The sequence below is a fragment of the Lissotriton vulgaris genome, chromosome 3_1 (genome assembly GCF_964263255.1).
Source record: "Lissotriton vulgaris chromosome 3_1, aLisVul1.2, whole genome shotgun sequence".
NCBI lineage: Eukaryota > Metazoa > Chordata > Amphibia > Caudata > Salamandridae > Lissotriton > Lissotriton vulgaris.
Window position 1 is genome coordinate 1,349,574,405 of NC_141689.1, and position 23,844 is coordinate 1,349,598,248.

Sequence of the window (23,844 nt, forward strand, 5' to 3'; positions counted from 1 at the left end):
AGGGGGCCTCACCGAACAAACAAAGAGCTTTAGCACTGAATGTTTTTTGGAAGGGTTACTAAGTACAACACTTGCAACCTATTACCTGACAAAATTCTTCTCAGTTGAACAGGCACAGGCCCATATTATAACTACTGCCATCCAAAGGACCAGCCAGAGCTATAATAATGTCATCTGCTGCTACTTCAGAGTTTACTCAACTTTGTTTCACTTGCTACAAGAGAGCTAACTGTTATACTACAGACAAAGCGGCATAATCTTGCAGTGTGTTGGGCAAGATGATCCCAGCACTGCCAAAAAGTGGGCAGGCAGGGCAATTTTCTTCATGTTCTGCTCCTTGAAGAGGCCATGCAATGCGCTATAAGTGAGACTTTCGGCATGATGTGCAGCATTTTTCACAGAGTGAAGGGTTAACTGTAATCATAGTCATGCTATGGAACAGACCATGGCCATGCTGTGGCAAAAGCCTGGCTTCCAGTTGACAGGTTGTGGTAGGCAAGCATTCCTAGGCAGGTGTATTGAGCCTCCTATATGAGACCTTTATTGTTATAGATTCAGCATCATTATGGTCAATTGAACAATATGCAAGAGAGGTTTCTGCACAGTTTGCATCCTGAACAATTATTTCTAGGTGCCTTAATATAATGATCCTGAAAAAGGAGCCACAGTGAAGGAAAGCAATTGCACAGGGTCAACCAGTTTAGACATTATAGATAGCCATGTTCTTTGGGTTAGGGCACCACCATAGCTCCAGACTGGCCTGGATGGCCCATACACAATTGATAATACACAGCTACTGATTTCTGCAGATTACACTCCAATGGTGCAACAACAGAGGAGAGCATATCTGGAAGTTAAGAGGCAACTCCCTGAATTACACCTCAAGTACATGTTTTCAATCTAAGTGGACCTGAAAGACTTGTACAATGGGAAATTTGCATCTATACTGATACATCCGCAGTATGGAAATGGGCTGAAGCTCTGACAAACTCTGCAAGTCCTATTTATTGGTCATCCCAAAACTGATTGAAATATCGACCGCAACGTAGGAGAAAAACACAAAAGGTTGACAGACCATCCGCTACTCTACACAGGCTAAGAGGGCTGCTGCAGCAGTGGAGGCACTCCATGCATCGCTGGGCTTATCACCAGTGGCTTAGGAGACCGCACATTGGTGATTAGTGGCAACACAAATGACCCGGAAACTTTCCTGAATATGGGACTCCTGGCTGAAGCTCAGTACATATGCAAAATAATAAGGCCCACTGGCTGCTCTTAGTTAAACTGGAATGGGTTATATTGCCTTTTAGCATTCACTCATGGAAACTTCAGGTGGCTGTGCTGTGAGATCAAACATTTTGGGGGGCTGTGAGGGATGCCAATGTGGACTATTGTAGGGAAAGTGGAGGTACATTAGGGAAGAGCCTGATGTCCTTAGATTTTCAGTAAATGCGCCCTATATCTCACATGGAAGCGCATCCAAGGAGATCTAGAAGTGCTGACTGAATTATAAGTGATAAAGCTAAAGATTCGGGTAGTGTGTATCAGCATAGTAATTGGGGCACAAGTGCTGCTAGAGAGGTAAGTATGCAGGAGAGAGACTGCCATGCATACTCCTCAGAAGGTTACTGGGGTTAACATTCAGAGCAATGATAGATTACTAGCATGTAGGGAAAGGTACAAGATGATCTAACATAGATTGAACCCCATTTGCTTATTCACAGCCAAACAACTCTTAGAAGGTGATAGACCAGGTCGGTTGTTAGCAAACTTTCTTACCTCGGAGGTGTTCCAAAGTTCAGTGGCGATGCTGTGAGGAGATAACCCGGGGTGTGTACTATGCACAGGCCAAAATCAATTACATTTTTGTTAATTACTAGATCTCCTTGGATGCACTTCCATGTGAGATATAAGGCGCATTTACTGAAGATTTAAGGACATCAGGCTCTTTCCATTTCATCAGAAGATCAAAGATCAAAGACTTGCTCCGGAGGCACCCCTGGTTGAAACTCCTCAAGCTATAGAAGTGATATCTAATGGCTAGAACCCAGGATCTGATAGCCTGCCAAACAAATGTTCTTCAACATACAAAATACTGATGGCTCCTCAGCTCTTGGATGCCTATAACCAGGCTCAAACTTTAATCATGCTTCCACAAATGACAGAGATTCTAGTCGTAATTCTGCAATTTGTCTGTGATAGTTTTGATAGGACTTTGAAGCAACCACTCTCTATGATGAATATACAGTATAAAATCCTGGGGAAGGTGCTAGCAAATAGATTGTTGCCTTTGCTCTCTGTCTCATGATCAAAATGGCTTCATTTTGGACAGTTAAACTTGAACTCTAAGAGAGTGATTTACTCCATGGAAGCCCTCCTAGATGTTTGCCAGCAGTGGCATCCTTGCCCTTTTCAAATGAATACAATTTAATTTTTTTCATCAAAACTATCTCACCCCAAGGAAGCTCAGAAAGATATGGAGATTAAAGATTAATCTTTAAGACATGAGGGTCTAAAGACAGATTTGATCATCATCTGTCTTTAGGAGTGCTGGAATCTATTAGAGTACTGGAAACATGACTCAAACAGCAGCAAAAGTAGTGGGTGAAAGAATAGACTGTACTTGGAGGGTGAGCATGATGGTGTTGATGCCTAGAGCCAAAAGAAGGAAGACTATTCAGGTGTGCAGATTTGACCATTGTGGCAGCAACATGTAGCGTAGCTATGCCACGAAAAGCAACAATAGCACTTAACAAAAAAAAACTGTTTGAGAAAGACAAAGAAATGGGTGGAGGCAGAATGTACAACAGTGAGAAACTCAGTTATACACATTTATAGAACAGATAGGCGGAAGCAATAATGTTGTAAACTGAAAGGCTTTCGGATTATAGGCCACCCTCAATGACCGGCCCTCCCAACTGCATAAAAGACTATACTGGTATGTGGTTAACAATTAAATATAGACTGTATAAGAGGCGGAAGATAATCAAGGGATGGACACACACTACTCACCGGGACAGGAGATACACCGTTGAGTTTGATAGACTCACGACCAGTGAGAGACCCAGTTTACTTGGGGTCCAAATCAGTATCCTATGGTATTGCATAGTTGTGATCACCCATTAAAAACAGGTTAAAGCTGACCCACAACACAGTTTTTTTGTATTGTTTACTGAGGTATACATCTTATTGTCTGCACTTATGGAAGGATTGGCTATGTCACATAAAGAGTACATTTTAAAATACCAATGTATGTCCTTTAAGGTGATTTTCATATGCACTGTAATAACATGATTGTTTTAAACTTTATAAAATGTTTATTAAAATACCAATTATTTGGAGCAATATAGCATTGAAGACAATGCCCTGGAGTGTCTTACCTTTTTTCTATCTAAGAGGGCATAAACAGTCCACATCCCCCTATTTTAGTCATGTTCGAGACCTCTCACTTGCAGATTCCCACAGGGCTTTTCTCTGAGCCCTACATTGTTTACTCTTTATAGTATTAAGTTCCCTTTATTTATACAACCCTTTAGTTTCTCTGTGATGTCCTACACAGATGATATCATAGGATCATTTTCTTCAGCAATGATCAGTGGTCTGCCAAGAGAAATTATGATCTTGCTTTTTCACAGTTGCCTCCTGGATCAAGTCAAATCAAAACTCAATAGTGTCAACACAGACGGCTACATCTTTAGGGAACCTTCCCTGAATAGATATGGTCTTCACGTTGGTGGGGGAGCTGGACCCATCGCCCACTCAAGGTTGACTCAGCAAAAAATCCGAGATTCATTTTAAACGACTTTTTCTCATTCGTTCAACAGATCATGCACATTTTCTTCTTGCATTAACAGCATTCTCATGCTAAGCAAACCCATCTCTTCTTGCAATCATAGTACTACTATCAATTCAACTATTTTCTCACAACCAGATAGTGGAAGTCTATCTTGGGCTTCCTGCTTTCAAATCATTCAAAACCCTCCTGCAAGCCTCATCTGAGGCCTGCCCCCTTTCTTCACAATCTCTTCTCACTCACTTTTATACTGTCTATTGCCTTTGAACGTGAAACAATGTGACTTCAAAGTGTTATTCCTAGATCTTGGCACTCTCCATAAAGCAGATTCTCTGCTTCTTCACCATTGTATCACTCTATATATTCTTTCCAAAATCCTATGCTTTACAGTAGTCAACTGCCTGCATTCCTAACATTAGGCAAGTACCTCTTGGATGCTGATGCTGCTCCTTTCTGGCATCAAAGCATTGGAACTCTCTGGCTCCCGAGCTCCAGAGACTCAAGTCCTCCATAAAAAAGTGCCTTTTCCATATGAGTGCAGTCTCCACCTCTCCTTCATTTACTGCTCAGCCCCAGGCTGGTTGGTTAAGGAAAAAGTGCACTTTACATATTATTTTTAATCATTCATTTCATTCAGTAAAATAAAAACTATAGAAGTGTGCTTAAACTGCACTATTTTCCACAATTTTTTTAACCACTTTGGGAGGTGGGACGATGGAGGTACCCAAATATCTTCTAAAAGTATTTTGAGCGGCTAATGGGTTGAAGCCAATACAATTGACCTCAGGTGTTTTACAGTGCATCATATGTCATTAATTGTTGGCAAAACTGTATTTTAAAAAAATGTCATGTGAGAGTAGGTAAACTCATTAAATGTGTACTAAAATACAACATTTAATATGTGTTCTACTAGAATTCCTTGAAGGAAAGTCCTAAACTTCCTGCAAAACTTGTTAAATACTTTTATGCATGCATTAATGTTAGAGCCCAGCGTGCTTTGAATTGAGCTGTGATAAAAATAAACCCTATGCATTATACCACTACAATGACAGGATGATCCACCAGCAATTTTTAGCCTTACTCTGAATTTGGCTCCGCCTCCAGCATTTGAAGTGTTAGCCCAATCCCCCCCAACCCCCCCCGAAATTCAGGTTTTGTTGCGTCCCTGGTGACCCTTACTCAGGATGAGATCTAGGATTATGGGTAAGTAACTATTCTGAGCCCCCACCCCCAGACAACCGCGCCCTGCTGGAATAGCCACCTGTGTAAATGAGCAGGAGCTCCTCCTTACTTATTTGCCTCCAGCTTTCCAAACACTGCATATATAGGTTTGTAGTCTATTCGAATTTCTATTTTAATATCTTAATCTTTGAAAAGACACTTTCTCACGTATTATAGGTATAGAAAGTCCACTTCATTTGAGAAATGTGACATTTGTTCTACTTTACACCATTTAGTTGGCCAGGACTGAGAAAGTGATTGTTTGCAGTTAGGATCTTAGTCTGTTGGAACTGGTTCGATATGCGTTGCTATATGGACGTCAAGCAACAAGTATTTGTAACTGTAATGTTTTGTCGGAAAATACCATTAGTTATAGCGACAGCACACCACCGTTTTAACCTGATGTTTCTTTTCTTCACAGAAGCCATCATCATCCACCTTAGGAGGGTCAGAGTTGAATGTTCTTCTTTTAGTTGGGACTGTCGGCCATGTTATCAGTTTGGCTTCAAGTAGTTTCATAGAAGAGGAGCACCAAACCTGGTATTTCCTCATCAACACACTTTGCTTGGCATTGTGTCAGGACATATGTAGACATTATTTTCTCATAAAAGAAAGCGACCGACATTTGCCGACGAAATTTGACGAGGTTGCTGAAGATAGTGATTCCAAATTAGGCAAAATGCTCTTTCCTTCTGGATTTATGAAAGACAATGAAAAATGCATTGCCCTAGCAAGTCCCTGGGCCGTTCTTGTCGGTTGTCGATTGCTGCGTTCGTTGAATCAAACTGGAGTACAGTGGGCTCATCGACCAGACTTTAGCCATTGGTTAACAAGGTAGGTGGTCGAATTTTTTTACATTGATTTTGTAATGTGATCGATTTAATGACCATGCCTTGATCTGATTTAATCAATTCAATTCAATTCATAAGCTTTTATTCGATTTGAAAATATAAATCATACAAGCATAAACTACAAACAATTCATTACATATAAAATTAGTTTTTAAAAGATTAAGTTATTCATGTAAACTCTGGAATATTTCTTATGGATGGTGACATATATAAAGACACTAGGTATCATCACACATTTAGGAAAATAATAAAAACACTAGAAGGAGAGGGGATCGTACTTGTACAGACAGGGGTAGACATGATTATCACATATGGGGCATATCCTAGCAACTGAGTATTTTTAAAACAAACACCAAGCCAAAAGCATGGGATGTTATGAATTTGCAAGGTGACATTGTGATACAAGTAGGTACAGATAGGAAGTGTAGAATTATAGCAGCACTAAATACTTCCTAGCAGCTGTACATGTCTAAAAAAGTAACTGCAAAGGCAAAAAATCCTTATTTTATAGATATGCGAATATTTAAAAAGCTAAAAGGCAGGGGAACATATATGTACAGACAGGAATATAAGTGATTAACGCACCAAGTGCTCTTCCTGGCAGCTGTACATTTCAAATTCAGACCCAGGGTAAGAATAAAAGGGCCTATTACGTGTTTAGGTTCAAAGTGCTTATAAAAGACAAATGAGTACAGACAGGAATATACGTAATTATTGCAGTACAATACATTTCCTGGCAGCTGTACATTTCAAAATATAAGTGGCAACAAAAAGCAAATGTCCACATTCTCGAGGGATGATAGTAGCACAAGAGCATTCTTGAAAGACTGTATGTTATATTTTATAAAAATGGGTTTTAGGTACTTTATTCTTACAAAGTGATAAAATTTGCAAAAAAGTAAAAAATGACAGCAACTCTGGCGTGAGATGTTGTCACATGGGCAGGGGGTTTCTGATTTACGTTTCTGTACTGGGAATGCGACAAGATGGTGTACTATACCCAGCCTAACACGGGTTAGGACAAATTGATGGGAAGGACGGGAAACTAACGAAAGGTAGGCCTGGAACCCTGGTTGCAGGTTTAGTTCCCTATAGAACATCACAGTGGCCAACTTGCCATACACCTCATCTCGCCTTTTTTGTTTAAACTTTAAAAAGGTTTGTTTAATTTCTTTTTTCGGGATTTCAACAGCCAATTCGGGGTCATGGAAAATGTCGATGTCAAATAGAGTTTTATACCAGGTGTAGATGTATTGCAGCCATCGAATGCGTGATGAGAAGTCCAGTCCTATACAATCAAGAATCATTTCTTGAGTGAATCGAGTCTCTGACTTAGCCCAAATAGAACGCCACAATAAGAGTGGACGGACGGCTGCTAAGTCAGAAATAAACTCGATCCCAACCTCATCATGGACTAACTGAACGGAGGCAGAATGGGGGACACATAACACTCTTTTTAAGAACTTATGTTCATCTTTTTGTAAAGAAGTACCATCAGTGTGGCCCCACACACCCGCCCCATACAGTGCAGAGGAAACACAGCGTATATTATATATATTAATCATATCACGGATGCTTCTCGATCCGAGCTTAGAGGCAAATCGAAATACGCTGCTGGTGGTTCTTGACATTTTCATCCTGATGTTATCAAGCTCAGGTTTCCAAGACCCATCATTGGCATAAGTGATTCCCAGGTAACAAAATGATTTAACTTGTAACATTTTGTCACTATCTAAATAAAAACTGGACTTGATTTTGTTAGCTGATTGGCCACATATCATAACATACGTCTTTGATTTGTTCACGCGAAGTCGCCTGTTTTGGATAAACTGCATGAAACTGTTTATGAGACGCTGTAGTCCTATCTGGGTGCGGGATAAAAGGACGGCGTCGTCCGCATATAGTAGGATTGTGACGGGTTCTCCTCCAATCAGCGGGGCATCTGCTGGGATGGTGGCCAAAGTGCGGTCAATACAATTAATAAAAAGTGAAAATAAGAGAGGGGCTAACACGCAACCCTGGCGAATGCCCCTTGAAACTTTAAAAAACGGTGTGCATTCGCCAAGGGTACCGTAACGGACTTTACAGGAGAGTTTTTCGTAGAGCCTTGCCAAAAAGTGGACTATTTCTTTCGGTGCCCCTAGCTCCAATAAAACCTGCCAAAGAATACCATGATCAACTAAATCAAAAGCGCTGCTCAAGTCAGCAAAACATAAAAAAAGATTGCCCTTTTTGGCTACTGTGTATTTGTTAATTAAAAGGTCCAAGTTAACACATTGCTCAAGTGTGCCCATGCCTTTTCTAAAGCCATACTGGACTTTGGTTAAAATATTCATGTCTTCCGCCCAAGTTTCCAGTCTTTTGAGCAGAATTCTGCTCATGACTTTTACTGAGGCGTCCAATAAAGAAATGGGTTGGTAATTGGAGGCCTCAGATTTGCTACCTTTTTTGAAAAGGGGAATAATAACTGATTTACCCCAAGAAGGTGGAATATTACCTTCGGCTGCGCAATTAAAAGTCCTCACCAGAATAGGGGTCCACAGGTTGGGTTCGGCTTTTAATAAATCGATAGGGACCCCGTCGGGGCCCGGGGCCTTCCCCCCCTTGCTGTTAGCAAGTCCTACATATCCCTCTTCCAAGGTAATCCCCATGGGTATAGGTGTCCATGTGGACGATACAGTGGTAGGTAAGGTTAAAGGTGTCCCTTCTGGATTAAAAATATTGGTGAAGTGATTAATCCACTCCTCACATGCAACATGGGAAGTGATTTCCGGAATGCCCTCGGTTTTAAAAAAAGGACTATTAACTGTTTCCCAATATAGTTTGCTGTTATTAGTCTCTACTGCTTCATTCAACTTATCCCAGGCTTCTCTCTGAAGGACCTTTTTTCCGATTAAAAATAGTCATTTTGTAGTTGGCCCTCATTTGTTTAATTCTATGGCTATCTCGGGGCTTACACCCTAGGGCCAGTTTCAATTCTCGTAGGGCTACTGTGCAAGAGTTATCAAACCAACCCATTTTGATGGTTTTGTTAGTTGATGATTTCTTGCTGAAGATACCCTCAATGGCAATGTTGATGTTAATAAATTTTGATAGCAAGAGATCAGAATTAATAACGTCTTTTAAACAGTAACTGATCTCAGTTTTACAGCTAACAATGACCTCCCTTTGTTTGGCCGCAGAATTGGCCCCTGTCCATTTAATTCTTGGGCCATTGGGTCTGCTTGGAACTATATCAGTGGTACAGGTTTCTCTGGTCTCTAGTATGGCACCCCTTCCGGGAAGGGTGATACAGATACTGTTATGGTCACTAAGGCTTTCTTCTCTAACATACAGGTTTAGGTAGTCACCGTTACTAGAGAACAAGATGTGATCAATGAATGTCCCGGCTTCCCTCCCTGTGAAAGTAGGGCAGGTGGCATTCTGACTCTTTTTGTTACAAATTAGCAGATGTAGATCTAGTTTAAACAGTAATTTATTTAAGATGGTGCCATAGTGGCAGTGTGGGAAATGGGGAAAATCCTCGATCTTACCCGCTCCCCCATTGACAACATCTAGCTCCATTCCAAGGCCACATGGATTCCCTTTCGATAAATGGCAGGGCTGCAGGTTAAAATCCCCAGCCCATAGGATGTCCGTCCTCTTATTTGAAGTACCCAGGACCTTAACAATTTCTTTTTCCAAAGGGAACAAAATATTCCCTCTGGTAGCATCAAAGATGTTATTATAAAAATTAACAAGGACCAGAGCGTTTGCCTTTCCACATTCAAGCCTCAGTACCTGGCTATGTGCTCCCACAATCGTACTGCTTCTAACTTTGAAATTTCTCAATCTGTTGGATAGGAGTATCAACAGGCCCCCCTTGGCCCTTCCAAAGCTGGATTTGGTAGCATTGAGACAATAAGAGGAATAGCCTTCTATGTATATGGGTTCCTGGCTCCAGGTCTCTTGGAGGAGGACTATATCAAATCCCTCCCCTATAAACCTGTGCCAAAAAGGGGTGTTTAATTTCCCTGCAATACCTGCAACATTCCAAGAGATGAGGGTCCGATCTGTAGATTTCTTTGCCTGGGCTGATATCCTAGAGTGCCCAGTTGCTGACCTCCTAGTGGGGGACTGTGTATTAGTGGAAGGATAACTAGGGAGGGGGGATTGGATGGAAGTACCTTCCGGTTTGGAAGCTTCTGCGAAACCGCCGGACCGCTAAGGAGTGCGGGGGCCACAGTAGAAACTGATTGAATACTACCAGGGACAGGTTGCACACTTAAACCAGATCCTGACTGCCTATTGTCTGTCTGGTTTGACGGTGATGTAACGTAATGTCAGTCAACCATCTCCAGGCAGTCAAATCTGTTGGATGTCTGAATACCTTGCCACCCATTGCCTGCAAGGTGGTTTTTGTTAGGATACCAAGGACGAGGTGCCCATTCCCTGCCCCTGCTCTGTTGGGTTTGCCATGGGTCTACATAGTTCCAAGCAGATTCTTGGTTCATGACCCAGTTTGGCGGTGGAATTGGGTGATGATAGTTAAATGTGGGGGGGTAAAAAAAGGAAAGTCGATGCGTGTCGATACCCCCTTGCTTCTCCAGGTCTGGCCATGAACAAATATGGTTCACAGTGGATGCATCCTCGCATGTAACGATGACGCAATCCCCCTGGATACACTTAGGGCTCTTCCCCACCCATGGGACCCTGCGTACAGATGAAATTCTACTGGTGTTAGGAGGCATCAGTGGCCTATTAATACTGAGCACTGAAGGATTTTATTCCGGAGGGACCAATGGGGCTCATCTGTTCCTACTGTAAGTTCACAGTAAATGGAGATGCCTCAGGAGGCAGATGGACTGGGCGTTTAGATCTGGACCCCCTCTTGCCTTCGTGGGAAAGAGTTTTAGGGGGGGGCAGGGGTTTGCTGATGGATTGCTGTGAGGACACATTGGTCAATGTATGATTAGCATCAATAAGCATGGCTGGAGTTGTAGGGGCAGGGGGGGTTTGCTGGCTGGGTAAGGAAGTCAGAGGTAAGGGTTTGGCTTTGGATTTAGGTTTCGTGCAATTTGCACAGGTATTTTGAACAAGTGAAGAGGGAGTTGTGGGCTTGTTTATTTTGGGTTGAACGTTAAACGTAACAGATGGTCTGTCTGAGTTACCTGCGGGAACCCCCGAACAGACCGCTGCGGAAACCCCCCCCAGAGTTGACAGTTCCTACATTGGGCTGGCTAGGTGTTTTAACAAGAAGTACGGCAAGCTGTTTTTCAATTGCCATAATACTCAGTTCCAGTGGCTGGAGATGATGTATAAGTAGATCCCTAAAACTCACAAAAAGCTGGGAAAAATCACAATCCGACTGACAAGGGACACCCTCCTGAACATTAACCAGAGTTGGACAATATACATTAGGTAAAACAGATGATGCGGAATTAGTATTAGAAGTAACTTTCGTTTTAGAACCTTTCTTTTTCCTGATTTTAAATGGTTGGTTCAAGTTAGACCCATTATTTGGGGGTACTGGCTGCTTAGGTACGGCGCCTTCTCTCACCCCCTTATGCCTAGTAACTTGATCCGAGTCTACAACCAAAATCTGCTCGAGATCCGGGGTGATCTCAAGATTCCCTGTCTTATCCAGTTCCTGGGACAGGTTTGTGGCTGACAGATCAACGGCATTAGGAATAGAATGTACTTGTGCTGCTGCAGTTCCAGTGTGAAGTAAAATAGAAATGGGAGCAGCTGGTGGAAGCGGGGTTTGAGCGGCTGCTATATGGCCCAAAGAGGATCTCCGAGTGATCGCAAGGTCCTGGGATACCCTGCGTTCTAAAATGGAGATATTGTGGTTAATAGCCTCGGTAGGGGTTGATATAAACTTGTCAATAGGACCTGTAATCAGTGCAGTTCTCAGGGCAGTTTTACTTCTTGATCCCCTTGTGGTAGACATTTTGAAAGGATGGCCGATTTCAGAACTGATTCCAAAGTACACAATAGCAAGAAAAGGTACCTTTAGCAAAAGAACTATACATCTGGCAGATAGAACCAAGGGAGTAGGCCCAGCCCAGCCTGGATTAGTCTGGAACGGGCTGAAACGGGCCCGCCCTTGGCCCGGGCTTCGCCCGGCGTCCCGCGAGACGGGGGTGACAGCAAATTTATGCGCCTCCTGGCGCGCGCTAGACGCGGAATGCGTCGCCGGGATTGCTGGGTAATGTAGTTTTAGTTCCCGACCCAGCACCGCGCTCCGCTCGGCAGCCCGACCTGAGGATGTAGCAGGGGTCAGGCGGCGGGAGGCGGGTGGGCGAGGACACAGAATGCAGAGGTTTAAGTTCTCCCCTAAACGGCCAAGGGTTTTCCAGCAACTATTCGCCTTCTAAGCAGATCCCCCCCTCGACCGGGGTGACAGCAAATTTATGCGCCTCCTGGCGCGCGCTAGACGCGGAATGCGTCGCCGGGAATGCTGGGTAATGTAGTTTTAGTTCCCGACCGCGCTCCGCTCGGCGGCCCGACCTGAGGATGTAGCAGGGGTCAGGCGGCGGGAGGGGCGAGGACACAGAATGCAGAGGTTTAAGTTCTCCTCTAAACGGCCAAGGGTTTTCCAGCAACTATTCGCCTTCTAAGCAGATCTGATTTAATCATTAAAAAGATTTTGCCAGGTGGTTGTAAAATAATACTGTGATAGTAGGAGGACATAAAATGTAGTTGTTCTGTTTGTTCGTCAGGAATACATCCCTTACTAAGTGGCGTGGTAGGAGTTCTTTACAAGCAGGGAAACTTCCCCATAGTCCTCTCTGAAGCAGCGAAAGCATCAGTAGTTAGAGGCGGATTTACAAGCCCCCTGCGCCACCAGTACATCACTTTTCGTGACGTACTGGTGGCGCAGGGGGCTCCTCCATATTTACAAGGAGGGGAAAAGCCACCCTGCCTGACTTTTCCTCTCCTTGTAAATACGGCCCCTTCACATGCAGCAGTTTGCGTTGAAGGGGCGTTCCATGGGTGTTGCTGTGGGTGTTCCCAAGCAACCCATGGAACAAGAAACATCTCCAGATGTACGAGAAATCGTAAATCTGGAGACGCGTCTGATTGCTACGCCACCCTAGAGGTGGCGTAGGGAGGCGCAACGAGGAGAAATGTTTTCATTTCTCCTCGTTTTTTCCTCTTTCAATGCGTGCTGCATTCTACAGCACGCATTGAAAGCGGAAAAGGCCATTAGTGATAGTTTTTGTGCAGGAAGGTGCCCTTTACCGCACAAAAACAAACTCCCCATGGCGCAGGCATCCCTGCACCATGGTGCAAGGGTGCCTGCGCCGGCGCTTGGCAGCTTTTGGTGCACCAGTGCAGGGGAGAGCACAGGAATGCTACATATTCTTGTAAATATGTTGCATTCCTGTGCTCTGAAAGTGCAGCAGCGTGGCGCAGCCAAAGGGCTTGCATTGCCACGCTGTGGCACTTTCTTGTAGATCTGCCCCTTAGTATTTAGAGGCCCTCTCACAGGCCGCGGGCCCCAGTGCCACTGAGCGTGGTGCACCATTGGACCAGTCAGCCCTTGCACGGTCTTTAACATAATTTTAGATCATGTTTGCAAAGCATCGAGAGTACTATGCATAGGTTTTTTAACTGCGCTTCTTAACTTCAGCTGAAGTTGTCACAACTATCGGTATCCTCGAGTTTCGATGGAGGTTGCAAAAAGAATGTTATTGTTGCAGGCAAACCATGTTTTCTCTCGTAAGGATGGTCCGTTGAGGTTTGGGTTACCATTTAATTTTACTTGCTTGATTCTGTACCTAATCTATATGCTATAAAATCATTACTCTTCGTTTATTTCGATATTTTTTTTTTACAATCTTCATAATTACACAAGACAGTTGCTTTCATTCTCGTGGCCGGAAGACCCCAAGCGGTCTCCGACCGTTTATTTATCCCCTCGGGTCGAGCCCGCCCCCGGGGGTGTGTGAATGCGTGAAAACGGCAACATAGTAGTAGATGGCCCGGGTGGCTCTCTACAGAACCCAAACCTGTCCCACGAGTTCTCGTTCATCCACAATGGCTAGTGCCCATTTGGTTAGTAGTTTTGTAATGACCTGACCGGGGCAAATGATAATGTTTATTTATGTTATTGTACTGTTAAGTTAAATAAAACCATTATAAAATGTGCTTAACCAAATAAAAAATGCATTGGCTTGGTCGGCCGACCCTGGGTATACAGAAGCTAAAAAGTGCGAAGTCAAGTCCACAAATATTGTTCTTTGAAAATCATTTGCAGCCAAGAAATTAACTGTTTAAACAGTATTATTACACAAATATATAACTACTTAAGCTAGACAAGTTTCTAGAAAACACAGTCATTTTCCGTTCAATTGAAGTATTTCAGATAAAAGTTTGTCAATCTTTGCAATCAGTTGGAACATGAAAAAGAATCCACCTTTCTCCATTATTTCTATTTCTTTGAAATAAGGAGAGTGCTTATGCACAGGTTCACCTTCCATAGAGTGATAGAACGCTATCTTCTAATCGCATACCTTCACTCTTGCCCTGTATCTGACTTTTTCCATGTTAGAATAAATTATCTTGTTGGTGCTAAAGAAATCTTATAAGGATCAGTTTGTTTTGTTGCGTCTGGGAACAGTAAGTTGGGTATGCTTCAATTTTTAGGAGTCATTTGCAAACTTTGTTTGTCTTCTTTTAGCAAAAGTATGTTGGTGTTCCCTGATTGAGGTCTTCTTTACATTTAAATTAGGTTTGCAAGACAAAGTCTTGAGTGGAGGCTTGGTATCCCAAGTCTTTGTATGTTACAGGGCACATTTTGCCCCCTACAAGTAGGCCAACGAAAGATGTGAAAGCCCATTTCTGGTAACTTAGAGCTTAATAGCAGAAAAAGGGTATTCACTAAGCCCAGTTGATATATACATGAAGTTTTAGCAAATGCAACATTACTGCTTCAAAACCAGGTTATTAACTCAACCTTTGTTCTCACATGTTGCAGAAGTTTAATCTTGGAGTCTGAAAAAGGCTGTGTACAAATTACCCTGGAAAAAAATCAAAATACTTCTAGATCCTCCCAGTGGTTATTTCACAGCCATGGCTCAGGGTAGGCATCAGACTGGCTCTTGCCACTATAAGAATGGAGGTTAGTAAGGGCCCAGGAAACTATTAAAAACGAGCCATAACTTAACGATAAAGGAGTTATCTTCCATCTTTATTGCTGCCTTGTGGTGTTACAAACTCCCTTTTTCTTGAAACCAAATCCCCAAGTATTTGTCCATTGTGATCTCTATCATGAGATAATTATAAAACCTTATGTATATTCCATCCAAATGTAATTCATTTCGTATGTGATTTTGTAAGAGTGACATTATGAGACTAGTGCTCAAATCAATCTTTGCATTCCTATCACAGTCTTAAAAAAAACACTGTTTTGTCCGCATAGTTCAGCAACAGAACAGGGGGGGAGGGCAGGTTTGTCACTTATAGCTTAAGCAGGGGCCATCACACACTCTTGTTCGAGAGCACAAGAAGTTGATATCTTGGGCAAAACTATATTATTAGTCCATGTCTAGATTTTCATCCAAGTTTTGCGAGCTCCGATAATTTACATGAGATCTTAGTGGAGATTGGTGTGTTGCTACAATATTTTGTGGGAGACCAGCGGATAGGGTCATCGATACGAAGGGAGGCATGCTATGCTGTCTACAATCGCTGAAGACTGACATTGAAAACAAAATATACCCAGAAGTGCAGTATGTCTTGACCAAACTTGATATTGCACCAAAGAAATTGAAAGCAGAGTTAGTGCCTCTTACACGGGGTACAGGGCAATGAAGAGATTTTTCAAGATTTATAGCAAGATTTCCAATAAAATTGGACATGTGAAACGTGCAAAAGTGGAAAATCAGTTAACCGACAAATCAACAGCTTCTTCACAGGTCGATGGTCTGAGGGCTTTTATTATGAGATATAGCCAGCAATCACTGGTGATATACACACAAGTAACTTTAATTGATTGAGTACACAAAGGTTAGCCCTTTAGGCAAATTAACATTGTGGGCTGAAGGCATGTAATTAATTATACCCATTGGGCAATTTCTATCTGGGAAAAAATAAGGCAGCAGGAGACTATTTTTTGATTGCATTGTAGGAGCAAACACAGCATATCTAATTGGATTTTGATCCCAATATGCTTCATTAGAGACCCCATATGTCTCTTTTAAGACCTTCCCCTGTGGCCTGTTTTTCTTGTGGAACATAAAAGCCCCTCACAGGCTCTAGCTGGAGGAGGTAGTGACTATTCTGAATGTAAAGCTTGGGCATGATCTCTTACAGGCTAAGTGGAAGAAAGTAAGTGCCCATTGTATGGACTTAAGATCGAAGGAACAAGGGGAAAATAACTCTGGTTAAGAAAGTCTTTACATTATATTGTTGCTCTACTATTTATTTATGTTATTTAAGAAGCTCATAGAGCACGCAGCGACCCAAAAGGGTCTCCCGATGCTATCGGCGGACAGTAGCAGGGGCACAGCAAAAAGAATACCTAAGGTGGCGAGGGTTCAGTCACAGCAGTTGAAGAGCAATGAGTTTCAGGATCTGAGAGCAACCGGAAGAGAATTCCATATTTTGGACCCAAAACAAAGAAGGAACACCCCTTAAAAAGAGCTCTGCAAAATCTAGGCACAGTAACCAGTGCAAGGTTGGCTGATCTCAACTTGGGAAGGGACATACGGAGACACCAGATCTTGGATATAAGAAGGAGCGAGACCGTGTCTAGTACGAAACATGTAACATAAGGCCTTGAATTTTATCTGTTTGTCAGCCCTCAGCCAGTGCAGTATGTGAAGCAAGGGAGAGACGGAAAAATGTCTCTACAGACCGAAAAGAAGGCGGGCAGCCGCGTTCTGGATGATCTGCAAGCGACGAATCAAGGCTTTATCAGCACCCAGAAACAGTACATTCCCACAGTCCAATCTGGATGTAACCAGGGCCTGCAGCACTGTTCTCTGAGAACTTGGAGGAGTCAGCTCAAGTATTTTCTTAAGCCATTTCAGAATGGAAAAACAGGAGGCTGTAACCGTAGGAACCTGCGATATCAGAGAACGTTTTTTATCGATAATAAAACTGAGATTCTCAACCTCATCCACTGGGGCGGGTAAAGGACCCAGTATGACGGGCAAGTGTCTGACTTCCCAAAGTTAAGGGTTGTTTCCCAGGATCAGGACTTCGGTTTTATTCCCATTCAGTTTGAGGGTGTTTCTGTTCATTCACAGGGTGATGTTAGCCAGGTCTTGCCTGAGAGGGGAAGGGTCTTTGTTTTGAGCATCAGCTAGTGAGAAAATAATCTGAAAATCATCCGCATATGAAAATACGGTGAGACTAGACTCTTCAATCACATCCATCAAGCGGCGTAGGTAGATGTTAAAAAGCAAAATGCTCAGAATAGAACCCTGAGGAACCCCCAAGGTCAGTGTTAGGTTAGTAGAGGTGTTGATAGCTGATGAGACCTGAAATTATCGATCTTTCAGAAAAGAGGATAGCCTCTTCAAGGCAATGCCTGAAGCCTCCAATCTATCCACAGGAGTGGAATGTGAGAACGTATTGAAGGCTACACTTAAAATCAGGAGGATAAGAGCGGCTTTCCCAACAGAGTCGAGTTCTTGCCTCGGAAATTCTGTGACTCAGTAGGGCAGATTCGGTGCTGAAACCCGTCCTGAACCCAGACTGGGATAGAGGCAGCAGGTTGTGAGCGGTAACGAAGAAAGAGAGGTGAGTATTAACATGTTTTTCCCAAACTTTGGAAAAATTAGAGAGAAGTGGCATTGACCTAGAGTTTGACCCAGCTCTGATGGTCAAGGTCCTTCTTCTTGAGCAGAGGGAGTACCAGAGCATGCTTCCAATTCTGAGGTAGCACACCAGTGATCAAGGAGGAGTTAAGGAGATCCAAAACTACCATGAGGGCCACCTCCTCCAGCAGTCTAAACTTTGCTGGTGGGAGGGTATCAAGCAGAGAGCTGGACTTGATGGTAGCCAGTAAAGTTTGCGGTCGTGCAAGATCCAGAAGGGGCCAGTCATCGATTCCCAAGTGCTTGTCTGACTTAACTCTGTACTGACCGTGCCCTGGTTGTGGGACTAATGGCCCGAGTGGTTGAGACTCATCAATTGAGGGTGTCACAAACATAGAAGCATCTGCTTCTAGTTGACGGTGAATAAACTCGACTTTGTTTAGAAAAAAACAAGGCAAGTTCGTCACACTGTTGATGGGAAAGGGAGGGGGCGGTGGGAATGCGCTAGCTGCGGACCGATCCTTTACTACTTTTAACAAAGTTTTTTGACAATTATGAGCGTTGATAATCAATTCTGTATAGTAGACTGCCCGTGCAGATTTGCAGGAGGCATGATATTTTTTCAAGGCCACTACATATTCAGCCTTGGCCTCAGGTGCCTAGTTTTTCCTCCAGACCCTTTCAAGAGATTTAAAGCCTCATTTTTCTGAGCAAAGGCTGTCATTAAACTAGGGTGCCGGAGGATACATTCTGCCCTGTGATTTAGATAATCGAGGCAGAATTGAATCCCTGGCCCTTTCGAGCCAGTGGTGTACAGTGATTTGATCAGTGTACGGTGTAGAAATCAGAGCAAGGATGGTATGTAAAAGTCGTTTGTTTGATTCCATCATTCCAATTTAGCCCAATGCCTGTTAGTAGTTTGTCGGGTCGACCAAGTAGAGGAAAAGAAAGGGACTGTAATATTGAATGTTACTGAATATCGGTCAGTTCAGCTGAATTGGAGCGGAGGGTCGACAGAGAAGGAGGAGAGGTTAGAGAAGATAGGGTCCAAAAGAAGGCCTGCAATGTGGGTGGCTACAGAATTCAAAAGAGAGAGATTAAGAGATCTCAAATCCTCTATAAGGGTTACAGATATCTTATCTTTGGGGTCCTCAAGATGCAAATTAATGTCTCCAAGCAAAGTAAAATCAGCTGCCTGTAAAATGTGTGGCGTCAAATAATCTGGTAAGTTTGCACACCAGTTAATAGGCAGTCCTGGGGGATGGTACATAAGGGCCCCTGAAAGGGTGAATTTATGTGAGACTAAATGAGAGAAATGAAGAGCCTCACAGTTAGGGATTTGAAGGTCTTTAATATTACATTTATATTCCTTTTTGTAAATAAAGGCAATGTCACACCTGTTCTGCAAGGTCTATTAATCCCTGTAAGAGCAAAGTTAGCAAGAAGGGCAGAAATGATATCAGGTGAGGAGCCATCATTGAGCCATGTTTCGGTTAATAAGATTATATCCGGGTTCATATCACTAATACAATTAAATAAATGAGTCTGATTTTTAGGGAGGGAGCGACAGTTTAGATTGAAACACCTGAGCAATTTTCGTGGGGAAGGGGAGCGAAGTCCTTAGCCTTAGGCAGGGAAACTGCCTCCTGGTTAGGATAAGTTGACCTTGACTGAGGATGAAAGGTCGACCATTCAAACTGACCACATGCACAAAGGAATTGGTGTGCCTCTGGAGAAAAAGTCTAGCATGAGGCATTAATTTTGGGCCTTAAATTTTGGAGGGCCAATGAGTTATAGACTGTGGGGGCTGTTTGAAAAGGACCAGGGTCTCTGGCGACTGGCCCCAGCCAGACACGGACAGGCTCAGACGGGCTTTCCTTAGGTGCGAACGTAATGCAAACAAACCAAACATGGGAGTCACTGGAGTGAACCATCGCAAAACGCGACATTGCGCAAAAATGGGGAGAAGTGTCGGCCCCCACTATGTGTGATTGGGCGACTGACATGGATAGGGCAATGATCACAGAGAAACATGTGTTCAAACAAACGGGGTGCCCTAAGAAATGGGACTACAAGTGGGGAGTTGGAATAAATATAGAGGCGATATCTGTTTATCTCCTTCAACTGAACTACAGCGTGAACGACGTTTACTGGTGGATGCTCCTGGGATTGATGTCTTGCTCCCGCCCTTAACTGTATAAGGTGATTGCTCGATTACTAGGTGCCAACTGGTGTGCATACCTAGTTTGCACGTTTGTACACCTATGTACTGATTGCTTACTGGACGTTCTGGTCATTACTACTCTGCTTTACCATGAGGGAGTGAATTGTGCTTATTGAACCCCATCTGTATAGCAGTGTGTAATTTTGTATTGTGGACCCAGCTATTGCTTTATCATTTTCTTGTGTTTTTCTTTTCCTTTTCTAAATAAAAATTGTTTAATAAAAAAACATTTCTTTCCCCTTCGATCATAATTTGCTCTCTGATTGAATAAGTCTGTTATCCTTTTCTTTGTGATCCTTTTGCAAGAATCAGGGTCTTTAAATAGTTCTCCCAGCCCTAGGGCATTCCGTTGGACCTCTACATAACCACCCAATCCTTTTGTAATAATCCAATTTGCAGCAATCACTGATAATAGTTTGTGTCAAGTCCACCATAGACCTCCGCCATTGAAAGCCACAGCAGGACTGTTGCCAATCTTTTGCAATCACTGAGATAAGGAAGACCCAGTTTGAGATGTAAAATTTAGTTTGGGGCTTATTGCGGTAAGGACACTCTAGTTTTAAAAAAATCTCCCCTCTACTTGCTGTAACTGATCGACATTAGCCATCCCCCAGACTCCCATAAATTGCAGCGGACTTTGTTTTTGCGAGGTAAATATTTTTTATTGTATCCAGGGGACTACCTCCCATCTTCTTTGCCAATCTTTTGAAAGCATTGAGGCTCCTTTGCATGCCCTGGGCTCTTGCCGCCATTAAGTTGTACCATGAGTGATCCTTATCAAAAAGGACTCCCAGATATGAGAAGGAATCGACAACCTCAATTTTCTTTCCTGCCATCTGGAAATAGAGGTATTTCCTTCCTCTGGCAGCTCCTGCCACAATTATGAAAGATTTGGATTCATTTACTTTTAGGTCAAGGGAGGCCATAAAAGCGGAGTAAACCGAAATGAACAATTGCAGGGCTAACCCCGATCTGGCTATCAATACGGCTTTGTCCGCGTACGCCAAGATTTGGAGAGGGTCATGATCGGATTTAGGCACGTCCACGGGTAAAGCAGACAGGGAGGACTCTACCCCGGGTGTGTCGATGGAGAAAAGAAACGGGGTGGGAACACACCCTTGTCTTACTCCCCCCTTCCTGCCATACCAAACACAAGCGGTGGCATTGGTGTACAGCTGATGTATAAAGGCAATTATCAGCTGATCAATGCCCATCCCCTCCATCATGGACCAAAGCCTTGAATGGGAAATGCAATTAAAGGTTGCGGTCAGGTCCATGAAGGCCATATTGATCTTCCCGCCTTTTGCCTTTGTATATTTCACTACAGATAAGGAGAGGTTTATGCATTGATCCACTGTGCCCATTCCTCTACGGAATCCATATTGTGCCTTCATAAGATTATTATGGGTTTCGGCCCACGCCTCCAGTCTGGCAAAGAGGACCCATCCCATACGTTTGGCAGTAGTGTCGAGAAGGGATGTAGGGCGATAGTTCTTTGGTGACCCCCTCTCCCCTTTTTTGTAAATAGGTACAATTATGCTCTGATTATGCTCTGATTCTCCCCGAAATGGCAGCTTGCTCAAGGTCTTCCCAAGCCTGCGCCCTGAGATCCTTGTCTCTGACCCTCCTAGCTAATTTGTAATCGTTACGTAATGCACAAATCTTGGCGGGGTCTCTAGGATTCTTTTTTAGGGCATTTACAAGGGCTTTTTTAGCTTTAGAGCAGGCTGTGACAAACCACCCAATATTAGCAGTAGCACTTGGCGACTTAAACCAGGTGAGTGCAACTTTTATTTTTGCCAAAAGGGCGCCGAACTGGTAACCAGGAATTAAGGGAATGCATTCTCTCCCAGACATGATAATATTTCCTCCTTAACTTGGGTTAAAATGTCAGGAATTAGATTCAGCTATGGGCCTGTGACCATTTCAATTGGTAGCCATTTTGCTGATCAAATTAACATCTTCAGCTACCTCATTATGAACTTTAGCTTTAGACAGGATACTTAAATGTATGAATAGAATGGCATGGTAACTGTGGGAAGTATATCGAGTACTCATATTCACCACTTTCCCATATAGATGGCTGGAGCTAAAATAAGGTCAATAATAGACTCTTGGATGCCCCTTCTGAATGTTGACACTTGCTCTCCCTTCTTTAATTATATCCGGAGTTCACTTATGTAATAAAGTTTTTAGGGTTTCACCGTACTCATTGTGGATAAAATGTGAGAATGGGTTGCCATGAATGTCTTCTACTCCTCATACTCTAGTCCCATTAAACGTATTTTTTTTTTTTGGAGTTCAACCTTCTTTATTTGAACATACACAAGTGACACAGCCTTGCGCCTACAACCCTGGGGCCTGCGGCATTTCCAGTAGTTGCATGTGTATTCGCCAAGTCTAACCAGTGTAACACAGCCTTTATACCGACAACCCGGGGGTCCGGCGGCAAATTTATGGTGACTGTAGCATTCATATCGCACTTGCGTAAAAAATAAGTATTAAAGCACATTGGTAGAACTATATTTTTTGTTTTTGTTGTTGTAGTAAACTCGTAACCCAATACAAGACCAAATCAAACATTAACAGTGACCACTGCTCCACAGCACTCTCCCGCCCATCTCACACTGGATTATTGTATTACCTTGTCTACTTAGACACTTCTTTTTGCATCTTTCTACTGAGGATCTGTCAGCGGTTTTTCTTGCAGATATTTAAGTAAATAAATCCAATAGTCTTTGGACCTAGAGCTAGTCGGTAATTCCTCTTCATAGGTTGCCAGTGTGTCCTTGCAGTAAGTTAGATCCTCTAACCAATGTCTCAGCGTCGACCACCTCGAGCCATTCCAGTTAATGGATATCCCTCTCTTTGCCATCAATAGTACTATCACACAGAACTTTCATTTTTTCGCTCTAATTTGTGGCACCAGGCCCAGTAAGCACACTCGTATGGTACAGTCAATGGGTGTTTCTAGCATAACGCTCAGTGCCTCTGTCACCTGGGCCCAGTAGGTCGCTATTTTCGGGCAGTGCCAGGCCAGGTGAATGAAATCCGCCCCCTCCGCTTTGCATCTTTTACATCTAGAGTCTGCAGATAGTCCATATTTATATAGTCTTTGTGGTGTGTAATACATTTTGTGTAAGTACTTACTATGAATTATTCGCAAATTACCATTCGGAGTTAGCATGTTAGTTAGCATACACGTTATAGACCATTCGTCTGTGGTTATCTGTTCTGATGTTATATAATTCCACTTCTGTCTTATTTTCTCAGTGTTTCCTGCTATATCCTCTTGCAGTCTATTGTATAGCCTCGATACCATGTGGGCTGCCGTAGGCGCTGTGATTATGTATTGCAATGAGGTCATTTGTGGGGGTTCTGTTGGGTATGTCTCGTATAGTTCTTTCATCGCCCGTTGAAGCCTGTAGTATGTAAAGCTAAATAGCAGTGTGGGGTTACTTATATAACTCAAGTCTCCCAGCGATTTAAATTGCCCTGCTTCGTACAGATCTTCCATCCTATCTATCCCGGCTTGTCGTAGGAGACCCATGCCCACCTCCTCTTGTGTGACCGAGAGCCCTGGGTGATGTGTCAGTGGCAGTGCCGGTGCATATAATGGCAGTTTCCCTGCTTTCTTGCCCATCAGATACCATGCTGTGTTCGTTGCGTCAATAGTGTTTATGTCGAGGGAGTGCAATGGCGGTCTTTTATGCTGTAGGATGGCCGATAGGGGGATGGGTTGAGCATCTCCTGTTTCAACCGCCACATGCGACATGAATGGTACCTCATGATACCAGTAGTGTGCAAATTATGCTTGTGCACATAAATAATATAGATACAGGTCTGGCACCTTAAACCCTCCCTTTGTGTTTGGAATTCCAATCTCGCTTGTTTACCCGCCCAGATGAGGCTGAGCACCAGCTTGTTTATATTACGAAAGACTTCCATAGGTGGCCTGATGGGAATGTTATTGAAAAGATAAAGAAATTTAGGGAGCAGCAC

At 43.2% G+C, this 23,844-nt stretch overlaps 1 protein-coding gene across 1 annotated transcript in view; it reads left to right on the forward strand.

Moving 5' to 3' along the window:
* Nucleotides 1–23,844, forward strand: part of PIGG (phosphatidylinositol glycan anchor biosynthesis class G (EMM blood group)) — an 867,273-nt gene that overhangs the window by 481,586 nt on the left and 361,843 nt on the right. Inside the window, exon 9 of the mRNA XM_086961823.1 lies at nt 5,436–5,848. Within this exon, the coding sequence (XP_086817949.1) occupies nt 5,436–5,848 (413 nt within the window). The remainder of the gene's footprint in view (nt 1–5,435; nt 5,849–23,844) is intronic.